The sequence below is a fragment of the Bos taurus genome, chromosome 4 (assembly GCF_002263795.3).
Source record: "Bos taurus isolate L1 Dominette 01449 registration number 42190680 breed Hereford chromosome 4, ARS-UCD2.0, whole genome shotgun sequence".
NCBI lineage: Eukaryota > Metazoa > Chordata > Mammalia > Artiodactyla > Bovidae > Bos > Bos taurus.
The window spans coordinates 82,636,294-82,649,820 of NC_037331.1; the positions used below are offsets into that span (position 1 = coordinate 82,636,294).

Genomic DNA, 13,527 nt, shown 5'->3' on the forward strand with positions numbered 1-13,527 from the left:
TTAAGCAGAATTACTGCTTTTACAATTGACTGTATATTTATTTGCTCAAATTTGTGAGAATAAAAGGTTTCCTTTGATGATTTGAAGGAACGGAACAATGTGCTCCGACCTGAAGGCACATGGAGCCCATCTGCTGTGACTGAACCATGTCTGTCATCTCAGAAGCTCCTGTACACTCCAGAAACATCCATGCTGCTCAGGACCAGAGCAGATCCTGGTATCAGATGGGGAGCCTGAGTCCTGGCTCTGCCCCTGTCAGTTGTGGGACCCTGGACCAATCACTCACCCTCAGTCTCACCTGTCTCCGTGTAAATGGAAACAAGGACAGTACCGTCCTCCCAGGACTGCTACTCTTGCTGCCTGCAGAAGTTAGGGTTTGTAGTTAATGTCTGACACAGAGACATTCTGGTTTAGTCAACAAAATGAATTAAGTCAACATTATTTAGGTTATTGGGACTCTGAGGTATTTTTCAATATTCACAAATTTATACCTCTAAGAAAAATGTTTATAAAATCTACTGTATGAAAGGTATGGTTATAATATCACAACCATATTCTATACATTTTACTTTGGAACTACTCTCAGTGGTACACACCACACAGTGTGAATAGCACTGCAAAGTCCTCAAAAACTGCAGTATTTGGACCTGCCCTTCAAGAGCAGGTAGGAACTCACATTCCATAACTAGGTCAATTCTCAGCTAACAGAAAAACTCAGCACTTGCCATCATATTTAAAAATACTTCCTAGAGCCCATAACCTAATATCCAAAATGTGCAGGATACAATGCCCAATTACTCAACTTACAGGGAACTCAGAAAATCTCAGCATCTTAATATGGAAAGGTAAATTAACAGATGTCAATCCTGGGATATTGCAGATGTTGGATTAACAGAGAAATTAAAGTTGTTACAGTGACCATGGGAGGAAATGGAAAGAGAGGCAGAGACAGAGAAGTAAAATCCCTAAGAATCATAAATGGAGAAATGGAAAAGGAAAGATAGGTGTTAGAGACAGACAAGTAGAGGGAGAGAAAGTGACAGAAATAGAGATGAAGAAGGAAATTGTAAAACAGAGGAGAGATAAAGAGAAAGAGGGAAAGGAAAGAAGTCAGATCTGGAAAAAAACAAAAAGACAGAGAAGGAGCCATGGTGGGGTTGCAATAAGAAAGGGAAAGATCTGTGGACAAAGAGGTGGACCGACAGAGGGATATGAAGAGCAGTACAGTGGGGGAGAAGAGAAATACAACAGTAGAGAGAGAAAAAGAGCAAGTCAAGAGATAGAGCTGTAAAGCAGTCAGGAAATTAGGGACCACATATTGGTAATTATATATATATATATACCACAGCAACTTTATTCATCCATCTATGGGTACTCAACTTGTTTCTAAGTCTTGGCTGTTATAAACAATGAACATAGGCATTTACATATATTTTAGTGTTTTTGTTTTCCACGGATAAACACTCAGAAGTGGAATTGCTGGATCAGGTGGTAGTTCCACTTCTAACTTATGGAGGAAGCTCCATACTGTTTTCCATAGCACCACACCAGTTTACATTCCCATCAACAGTGCACAAGGGTTCTCTTTTCTCCACATCTTCAACACTTGTTATTTCCAGCCTTGCTTATGATAGCCATTCTGACAGGGATGACGTGATACCTCTTTGATGCTTTGATTTCCCTGAATTTCAAATAAATGAAAACTGGTTTTTTTTTTTTTTTTTTTAGTTTCAGTTTGTTCAAAGTACCGCGAAGCTCCTTTTTTTTAAATGAAATCTGGAAACTCTATATGAGGCAGCCTTTTACTTGAGAATGAACATAAATCCTCCATCAAATTGATTTATAAGACATGCACACAGACACCCATCCATTTACTTTTAAGGAGAGTCAAATGTAGACCAACATAACTGATCTTAATTTTTATAATAAGGCAGATTCAATTCTTATTAGGTTTGCGAGTTGTTGCCTCAGAGTTTTCTTACAGGTGTAAAAAGAATGATAGTTCAGGGAAAGAATATAAATTCGTTTAATCACCGGACAAGACCATGGCATAAATACTAACACTGAAACACTGAACTGATGGGAATTTAGCCCAGCTCAGCTCTGCTCACTCCACTAGGCCACAGGCAAGCTTGTCCACATTTCTCTGCCTGCCCCTCCATCTGATCCCTCTGCTTGCAGTTCTGAGCTCTCAGTGCTCAGGCTTCTCTTCTCCTGTGGGGGAGGCGGCTGCTCTCAGCTTGCCACAGGGGGGCCCTCCAGAAAGGCGTTGGTACAGAGAGGTGGGGCTCCTCCCCAGGTCTCAACCAGCCCCCACCCACTCTGGGCTCGGCCTGGTGGTCTTTAAGAGAGATATTCGCTGACTGACCTGCCTGTCACTTATACTGGGAATCTAGTCTGGCTCACTGTCCCAGGCATGATGCGGGTCCCAGCGCTGCTTCTGGTTTTCCTGGCTCCTGGTAAGTGTGTTGCCTGGATGCTGGGGGGATTGTTCTGTGTTTTGTGGCAATGGTGTATGTGTGTTGCGGGGCGGGGTGGTCATACTAAGAAATGATCTTTCCTCTTCCTCATTGTTTTTTGTTGCTTTTCCACTTTCAGTCACGCAGGTGTCTTCCAACACAGAAGGGGAGAAGATGTCAATCACTAAGGCAACTGGGTCTGGGTCGTCTGTTGAAATCATTTGTGATCTTATTACCCAAACCCTCAAATATATCCACTGGTACAAGTACCAGGAGGGCACAGCTCCTCGACGCCTTCTTTACTACGACATCTCCTACTCAAAGGTTGTGTTGGAATCAGGAGTCAGTGAAGGGAAGTACAAAGTTTATAAAGAGAAGAGCTATACTTTTGCAATCTTAAACCTGCAAGAAAGTGATTCTGGAATGTACTACTGTGCTGCCTGGGAGAAGCACGTTGGTTTAGACTTCCTTTACACTGCACTGGAAATTTTGCTTGTCACGGCCAAGCACAGCCGTGGTATACAGTATAGATCAGCCCTTGCCTCACTTACTGCCCCCAATTCTCTTTACTCTGAAGGAAGAGAAATCCTGAGTTCAGTGCCCATTCCCCAACATTTATATTCAATTACTACTCACCCCTCCTCTCAGAAGCCACATTTTTTCTAAAACTAGATCCCCACCTTTAGGCCTCAGGCAAACAGCTGCCAGGCAACATATTCTTTTAGGTCCCCTAGGAGCTAGTGGAGGAGAAGGCAATGGCACCACACTCCAGTACTCTTGCCTGGAAAATCCATGGTCAGAGGAGCCTGGTGGGCTGCCGTCTATGGGGTCGCTAAGAGTCGGACACGACTGAAGCGACTTAGCAGCAGCAGCAGCAGTAACAGGAGCTAGTGGAGTCTATTTCACCTTCTCTTTAGGACAGACAGGGCACCTAGGATTGATCTGTTCCTGGAGATATTTAGGAGAATAGAATGAAATGATTAGCTATACTGAATCATTTATTTAATCATTATCCAAAGCAGATGACAGGGAATGAAGCACCTTCATTATTCAGGATTATGAAGAATGAGAAAAGATAAATGAAAACTTGGCCTTTCTGAACCTCAAGCTGGTATCTGACTTATATTTTGAACAAACTGATATTTTCCTTACATCACCAACCAGGGCATGGCCAACACAGGGAAAGTGTAGGCAAAAGGTGATTGCTGTAGTTGGGCTAACTGTTGTATTCTACTTACAGCTTCTGTTCAACCCACAGCCAGAACTGTTCTGTTTTAAACAAGCAAAGCCAGAGATTCTTTCCACCCAGTCTCCAACTTTTATATGACCAAATTCTAAACTGGAATGAGACTTATCAGATTATATTTTTCTCAATAATTCATCTGAAAAAACAATTTGGGTCAACAACCAGGCAATGAGTGGTATCTATTTCAACTGAAAGTTCAACTAAGAAAGGGGTGAGACTTTCTTATTGGGTTAGGTTTAAGAACATAAATTAATACTGAAGTACAGAAATGCCAGATTCATGTGTATATGTCTCTTTTATACTGGATCCTTCAAATTTCTATCAGAACAGTGTTTCTTAAACTGTGGTCCGTGGACCACCTGCTTCAGAAATATCTGGATTTGAGTAAAAGTGCACGTTCTGGGTGGAATTCAACACCATGATCACAAATCTTGGACTGACAGCTGGAAATGAAGCTTCAATAAGCTCCACATGAAAGTAAAATTTGCTCAGTCATGTCTGACTCTTTGCGACCCCATGGACTATACAGTCCATGGAATTCTCCAGACCAGAATACTGGAGTGGGTAGCCTTTCGCTTCTCCAGGGGATCTTCTCAACCCAGGGATCCAACCCAGGTCTCCTGCATTGCAGGTGGATTCTTAAGCTCCATAGCTGATTCTTATTCAAGTTGATTTATAAGAACTGCTGTGCTAGCAGTAACAGATAAAGTGACATGTCTCCCTCTGAAATGGGCTGATTCCCAGCCTGACACAGGAAAGCATTCTAGACTATTGCTCATGGGCTTATCCCCAACCCCAAATCCCCCCTGTTCTGTTGCACCTTGGATGCTGCTGCTCTCCCCGGTCACCACACTTCTCCATGAGAATCCCACAACCACAAGTCAAGGTTTCAGGCCCTTCTCACTTCTGTGACTACAAAGAAGAAGGGATTGGATAGTAAAGGAACCAATTTGAACTTGCTTCTCTGGGCCAGGGACCATGTATTTTAACTATTTTGCAACTTCAGAAAGCCTGAAGCATAAACTTAATGTCATTTATATTTTTCCAATGTTGTTTAGGTTCTGTTCTGCACATTTATTTCTTTGATCTGCTTTGAATTCAAATTTTGGGTATGGGGTAATGTAGAGAACTCTCTGCAGAGAATATTTTATATAATAAATTTTTCCTTACATCTGAGTTCTAAGAATTTTTTATGAGAAAAAATAGGCATAACAACTCTATCGAGCCAAAGAAAAGTATCAGGATGGAACACAAAGACATGCCCCTTGATTATCATGTTTGGTACTGCACCGCTCCATTTCACCCTACTGGGAAGGACAGAAATATTCTCCATAGGTGGCAGGAAAAGAGAGCAGAGGACTTCCAGCTCAGTCATGGGCACTGAATTGATAGGTTTGTTTGACCACTTTCTTTACTGGAATTCTTCACTGAAATTCTTTTGGACACACTCCTGACCTCACTGGTAACAGCCTGAGAGCTGCTCAGAAATGTGATAAGAACCTGAGCACTAGGGTGTATGGTGTGACTAAGAGGTCACTGTGCCTGAGCTGGGAGAGGACAAGTTCATGGAGGAGGCGGCCACCACATTGAAAAAATTCAAAAGTGAATCAGGGATTTTCGGAAGCAGCTGTACAGAGTGCTAATTGACTTACTGTGCGCAGTTCAAAAACTGTGTTGGAGCATGTCCCTTTCCACCTATGACACCCTTTTTTTTATAATATGTGTAGGTACCCACACAAGACATATAGCAACCTTGTTCAATGTTCTCAACTTCAGTCTCTCCATTAATTGAAAGGATGCAATGAGTGTTCCCATGTTGTAGGATTGCTGGAAGATTTATTGGGTCAATACATAGAGAGAACTTAGACCTGTGCCTGTCACACACTAATAACCATTAGTGCTTGTCAATGTTACCTGTGGCCTCAGCCCTGAGTAAAGAGGGTATTAGTGAGACAGACAAGAGTCCTCCACAATGAGCTTTCCTCCCAGGAGCCACTTGGAGCCCAGATGGTTGAAAGACAAAACCACAGCCTTGGCTGAGATAGGCCCATTACTCTCTGCTTCCTCTCTGCTGCCAAAAGCATTCAGCAAGGGCTGAGCACCAAGGAGGTGCAGAAGTCTTAGTGGAGCTAGACGATTTAAATTAATATGTAGCTGAATAAGAAAGGGCTTCCCTGGTAGATCAGCTGGTAAAGAATCTGCCTGCAATGTGGGAGACTTCGGTTAAATCCCTGGGTTGGGAAGACCCCCCAAAGAAGGGAAAGGCTACCCACTCCAGTATTCTGGCCTGGAGAGTCCCATAGACTGCAGTCCGTGGGGGTCACAAAAAGTCGGACACAACTGAGCGACTTTCACTTCACTAAATAAGAAAATGAGAGGGTCTACTTTTGTCACACTTGGCATGGTTGAACCAGTAAGAGGGATCAGTATAACAGCTTCTGAATCGTTTTCCATACTGAAAGAATAGGTCTTTGGAGAAGAACATCCCAATGTTTCAAACTTCCCGTATCTCCTTGGCACAGAAAAAAACAGAATATTTGCACCCAGCTCCCTCTTTACCCTGGTTTGTTGTGAAGTGATTGAAATCTTCCTGAAGGACTTGGATAGAATGGCTCCCTACAACCTTGACCATGAAGCTCCACCACACAGAGTGTGTATTGGGATATTAAAACATCTTTTTCTTTACTTTCAGCATTGTTAATAATTTGAATTTTCCCATGTGAATACCTTAGAAATTCTGACAAACATGTTAATATTTATTGTACCAGCCCTTCTGTCCATCCTCACTGTCACTGCGGTAACCTGGGTCCTCAGACACCTCTCAGTGGCTTACGACGACCATCTCTGAAACATGTCCGCTTCCCTGGGATTGCGCCCTTGACCAACTCACCATCCTGCACTTTATCTTCCTAAAGCTCAGAGCTGCTCATGTCACTCTCCTCTCTACAATCTTCAGTATCTTCTTGTAATGAATTCTTTAAAAAAAAATACTGATTTGGAAATGCTGTAGAAAGGAAAGATTGTCTACATTCTTCTTTCTGAAAAATTAAGTACGTCTCCTGTTCTCTTGTCATCTTTCTATTCCAGGTTTCTCTATCCAAGGACCCAATTAGTTTCCACTTGTTCTTTCTAGCTCACACCTCTAGATGCTTTAAAATATAAATCTAACTTATGGTGTTTGATAGAAAGCTATTTTTGTTTTTGCAACAAATAACCAATGGTTCAAATCTAGTTTTAAAATAATCTATCATTTCTCCAACATTTAAAGATGCTTTTATAGTAGTTTTATTTCAGTATATACTTGGAGTATTGGCTAGAAGATTTCTGTTTCATTTATGTCTCAATATTCCTATACCATTATCATATTATTTGCAATAGCAGATGAGGTCTGCTATGTCAAATGTCTATTCATTATTATTATTAAAAAATAATTTTTTAATTATTTCATATTTATATAACTTAACTAGCTTACTCCCAATGCTTGTGACATAGAACAAAAACAAAATATTTTCTTAACTCTGATTGGAATTATAAGCATATACATGAATTTAGAAAGATTAGCATCTTTATGATTTTCAGTTTTTCTTTTACAACTATGATAGTCTTCATTTATTCAGGTTTAATTTTAATGCCCTTTACTAAAATCTAATACTCTTCTTCTTATAGTTCTTGTATTTCCTTAAAAGTTAATAAATGATTAAATAAACGATTTTATAACCCCATACTTATATTTTGCATTTTATTATTCAAAACTTTTGTAAATTTTGAAATATATACAACTCCTAAAGCTCCTGACAATTCAATTCATGGGCTTAGAATAAGAAAAAAACAGATCACAAGGTATCAGAGAGGTACCGAGTAGGTATCATTCAAATCTAGATGGGGGCGGGGTTCAGGATGGGGAACACATGTACACCCATGGAGGATTCATGTTGATGTATGGCAAAACCAATACAATATTGTAAAGTAATTAGCCTCCAATTAAAATAAATAAATTTAAATTAAAAAAAACTACATAGGTGCAAAGAGTATTTGACAACTGAAAGCACTAATAACTTAATTTTTAATTACCAAAAAAATGTTTTCAGCAAAATATCCACCCAGGTCTCTCTTCCTCTTCTATGACGTTGAGCGATGTGGGCTGCTGTGAATGAGCAGTTGCCCACCGTGTCCTCTTCTTACTTTCATCCTCAGGGCAGAAGCAATGACTGCCTCCTGGACTAAAGATGGGAGCAGGTGGATCTAGCGAGGACATGGGAATAGTCAGGGCCTGTCCTCTCTGGGGCCTGGCAGATGGTCAGCTCATCTGTGCTCAATGGAGCACTCAGCTGCTTCTGGCAACTTCTTTTTCCCATGATTGAGGATGAATGGTTTAAGATTACACTACAGGCTCCAAGAGACTACTTTCAACATATCAGAGAAATGGATATTACTTTCAAATTTTAGTTTAAATAAAGAATTTATTATTTCAAAGGAGAAAGAATTCTGCAAATTTCTTTCTTTATCCTAGGAAAAATAAGTTATCCCAGGACTTGTTTTCTCACCTTGTGTTGGCATGATAAAGAATCTTGTTGCCCGATAAATGGAGAACTTTGCTCACATTTCACAAATACACTTGTGATGGTATATTTGCATTTTCAGTTACTGAAGAGATTCCTCTTTTCAGAAATACATTCCCAAATTGCTAACAGACTGGCCCTGGTCATTGTGAGAACAGAAGAGACTTTATCTGATGCATTGTCTGAGTAGTTTCAACAGAGTTGAACATCTGGAAATTAAAAAAAAAAAAAAAGGTTTAATTATTTGAATCCTTTTCCTGGAAATGTAGAAGAGTAGGTGGCTAACCAGTTGGTGCCATACTCTTCTTTTTCTCTTTTTAATTCCTTCATCTATTATCAGTATTTTCAATGATTTCTCCTCCAAGGAAAACAAACATTTGTGTCCATTTAGGTGAGGAAAACTTGTAAAACATCAAATGCTGTAACCCTAACCCTAACCTATGTTCAAGGACTTCCAAAACAATCCACAAGACCAAATTGCCAGGACAAACTGCTGTCATGGCCTGAAGCTTAGGAGAAGGCTAAGATTTTTGTAGGAGCTTTAATCAGTGTGACAGTCCAGGAAGGAATAAAATATTTGGAAAAGTGATTGAGCTCATAGTAGCTCCCCCTTGTCAGTAACTTTTTTTCTACTTTTACCTGTGTTATAAAAGACTGACAGATTTTTTAAAATTAATATTCCTTTTATCTGACTGTCACATTCTTGGCCTCAACATAAGAATAGCAATTCTTCAGCTGCTGGTCATTGTGTAGGGAAACTAAATTACTTTGCAACTAATATATTTTCTGCTTGGATGTACACTAAAATTCTCCTTTTAAAATACACACACACACAATAGACTAAAATTAGATAGTAAAACATTTTGAGGACCATGTATGCTTTATTGTTTCATTTATGTTTCAATATTCTTACACCTTTAATATACTATATCATTATGTTGGTAAAAGTTATTGGTTCAAGTTCCTTTTCTTATAGACAGTATATTAAGTGAGAAACACTTTCTTAATTATTTGTCCTCTAGAGTTTGAGATAAAGCACAGTGCTCCTATCTCACAATAATCTTTAAAACCTATATTATTGGTTTTCATCTCATCCTTAAAATCTGTGCATAAAAATTCATATAGTAGATGACTATGCTGCTGCTGTTAAGTCGCTTCAGTCATGTCCAACTCTGTGTGACCCCTGAGACGGCAGCCCACCAGGCTCCCCCGTCCCTGGGATTCTCCAGGGACTATAGATATTGATAAATTCCACTTAACTTCTTGGAGAGAGCCTGAGATCAGTTGAAATTCCTGCAGTCACATGTCTGGCTACATTGCCTGGATATGGACCAGTTTCATGGAATTTGTGAGCTCAATGAGCCATCTCAGCTCCAAAGTCCATGAAAAGGGTCTGCATGGTTGTGCGTCCTCATTTACTTATTGTTTCAGCAAATACTTATTGAGGACATTTTCTGTGCTGGATGCTGAGATAAAAGGGTAAACAAGACACAGATAGAACAAGTCCTAATGCTCAAACAGCTTCTACTCTAGGAAAGCATTCTAGATTCTGGCTTGGTTGGGACCCATGTTCTATGGTGTGTAGCTCAGAGGCAGGAGTTCTTGAATTGACAAGCTTATTTCTCTTCCTAATTGGTGTAATAGTTATTATGTTGGATGAAAGCATTTGATGAAATCTTCCTAAACCATCCTGTTGAATATTTTAATATTAGCTACTATTTTCTGAGGGCCAGACACCATGATAAGGCGTTTCAGTGCCTTATCTCTTTCCTCAACAGTAATCTTCTTATTCCCACTTTGTTGGTAAGGAAATAGATTTAGAGAAGTTCCAGTACTTGCTTAAAATTATATGACAGGTTACATTACAAAGTTTAGGATCCAATAGAGACTTGTCTATTCTAAAGTGCATGGTCTGAACAATTAAGTCATATGAGAAATATTTAAGTCATATTTTTATGTTCTGAGTATTAACTGTTCCTAACAGTAGGAACCACTGTTTTTCAATTAGCTCATAAGTTGTTTTACTACTCATGTGTGAAAACAATGCTTCTGCTTCTAATCATGACACTAAAATGACTTCTCTTCCCCCTAAAAAGTTTATAGAAGTCATATTGAATATAGACTTATTAAATATTCAAAATAGGATTCTTAGTGTATCTCAACAGAATGACACCATTGCATTGAATTTTCTTTCTGTTTTGCATCATATTTGTCAGAAATATTGAAGCTTTAAAAGAAATGGAGCATTTGTACTAAAGTTCATTGTACTTAATTTCATATCCCATGGCTGCTTCCAATCATGATGGAGGTAGAAAACACCCAGCCAAATACTGCAGAAAACACCAAACCCAATAAAAACCTCTTTTGAGCAAGATATGATATTCATTTAATGCCATAGAAAATACCAGTCAATTTTCAAGTCAAAAGGAGCAGTCTTTCAGCAATGAATAGCTTACAAGCTCATCATTCAGAATTCAAAGTCTGTTACCTATAGTCTGTGAAATACGTCAAAAAGAGAAAAACAAGTACTGTATATTAATGCATATATATGAAATCCAGAAAAGTGGTACAGATGAACCTATTTGTAGGGTGGGAATAGACACACAGATGTAGAGGACCAACTTGTGGACCCATGGGGATGGGGAGGGTTGGACATATATCCACTACCCATGGGGATTGAAAGAGTACCATGGACATATATTCACTGCTGCTGCTGCTGTTAAGTCGCTTCAGTCGTGTCCAACTCTGTGCGACCCCACCAGGCTCCGCCGTCCCTGGGATTCTCCAGGCAAGAACACTGGAGTGGGTTGCCATTTCCTTCTCCAATGCATGAAAGTGAAAAGTGAAAGTGAAGTTGCTCAGTCGTGTCCAACTCTTCGTGACCCCATGGACTACAGCCCACCAGGCTCCTCTGTCCATGGGATTTTCCAGGCAAGAGTACTGGAGTGGGGTGCCATTAATAGATGGCTAGTGGAAAGCTGCTGTATAACACAGGTTGCTCAGCCTGGAGCTTTGTGATGACACAGGTGTGTGGGATGGAGGGATGGGAGGGAGGTTCAAGAAGAGGATAAATTTATACATGGGGCTTCCCAGGTGGTTCTAGTGTAAAGAACCTGCCTGCCAATGTAGGAAGGTGGTTTTGATTCCTGGGTTGGGAAGATCCCCGGGAGGAGGGCATGGCAACCCACTCCAGTATTCTTGCCTGGAGAAACCCATGAATAGAGGAGCCTGGCAGGCTACTGTCCATAGGGTCGCAAAGAGTCTGACATGACTGAAGCAACTTAGCAAGCAGGCACACAGCTACCGTGTTGAACAGCAAAAACTAACACAATGTTGTAGAATAATTATACTGCAAAAAAAGTCCATAACAACTCATGTGGTCTCCTAAATGAGGGTCGATTCTGGAATGAAGCTTCTTTAGAATCATTTGAGATACTTACACCTCAACACTACAAATCACAAAAATACCTGTAAAACATATGGAACATACATTTATTAAATGCTCAAGTATATTATTCCTATAAATATTCCTCATTGATAAGTAGAGACATATTAACTCTGCATCACACTCTCAGCAAAGAATTGACTTTATACATGAAAGTTTTTGAAAGGAGATTTAAAACATTCAGGCAAAATGGTGAGAAAAGGTGAAACCTTACTCCCAATTGATGTAAGACGGAAACAGACGTAAGCTAAGCAGCCCAGGCAGAGAAGGGACGGTTCTTCAGTTCCTGACACATTCATACTGTATGTTATTTGCTGGGAGTCACCTCTGTGTCATGGTAGCCCGGCCAATTTCTCTCTACATTTCTGTAAGTATTGAAACAATATAGACACGATTTTAAAACAGGCACAATTTTTATAAATTCTGTATATTTTGTATCTTTATCAAAGAATTAAGATTTGCAAACATATTATCTGATTCCTCCTGCCATATTGGAGTTACAACTTACTAAATTATCAACCCCCAGGGCAGAAAAGGAAACAAGCTATAATGCACAGACTATTATTTAAAATGCTAGTTTAAATGCTAGTTTAAAATTTAAAATGCTAGTTTCCAAAATCTATTTGAGAAGACATAAGATAAAATACATAGGTACAGACCATGGCAAAAAATAAGACTAGAAGATCAATGTCACTCAGGGAAGTAGAAGGAAAGAGGCCTGTGATGACCTAGCAGGAAGCACAGGATAAGATTTCAATCTCTTCTATCTCTATTAAAAAAAGTAAGCAAAAAATTTAAAAGATGAAAAATGTAGTGGAATAACAGTTATAATTAACTTTCATGTGATAAGGGAGCACACCAAATTTTACAGTAAGATATGTTTTTCCTACCATAAAATTAGAAAGGGATCTCGATGCTGGAGTCTTTGGAAGGAAAATGAAGAAAAAGGGGATCATTGACTTCAACATCTATTCTATAAAATGGAAGAAATAGTCTTGAAATAAAGCCAGTTCATGCCTTTGGTGCATTAATAGTACAAGCATCATAAAATTTAATGTCATTCATTTGGTGACCCTGCAGAGAGGGTTAGGCAGGTAAGGTATTGGTGATGAGACATGACTGTCCACTCACCCACAAAAAATTGAATTTGAGTTACTTGTCTCTCTTTAGCATGCTTTATCCCATTTGGTGAGAAAAATTAGATTTAAATGTATGTTTTTGTATGTCCTGTAGAGAGATCATCATAGGTACCTGGTCTCCTTTTGTATACTCATTCCCACCATACCGCCTGAAAGTGAAAGTGAAAGTGAAGTTGCTCAATTGTGTCCAACTGCGACCCCATGGACTGCAGCCTATGAGGCTCCTCTGTCTATGGAATTTTCCCGGCAAGAATACTGGAGTAGGTTGCCATTTTCTTCTCCAGGTCCATACTACCTATCCTCCCTGAAATAGGCTCCCCTATGATAGACCAAAAGAGATTTTTTAAATATATTTTTTTCTAGTTTTTACAATTTATTTTATAATTGGTGGAAAATTTCTTTACAATGTTATGTTGGTTTCTGCCATAATTATACATATATCACCTCCCTCTTGAGCCTCCCTCCCCTCTCCTCACCCCCCTTCTAGGTAATCATAGAGTGCCAAACTGGACTCGCTGTGTCAAATAGCAGCTTCTCACGAGTTATCTATATTACATTTGGTAGTGTATATATGCCAATTCTCCTAATAAAAGAGATTGTTTAAAAATGTGTTCATGAATGTTGGAAGCCTTGATATGGGGCACTTAAAAGTCACACCTCACTTTAACATGTGGAGAAA

General features: G+C 39.5%; 1 gene segment (V, D, J or C); it reads left to right on the forward strand.

The window, feature by feature from the left end:
• The first annotated feature begins 2,374 nt into the window (after nt 1–2,374).
• On the forward strand, nt 2,375–3,468 carry LOC132345124 (T cell receptor gamma variable 8-like). The segment is given in 2 exon segments: nt 2,375–2,459; nt 2,599–3,468. Coding segments are annotated over 2 exon segments (570 nt in total).
• The last annotated feature ends 10,059 nt before the right edge of the window (nt 3,469–13,527 follow it).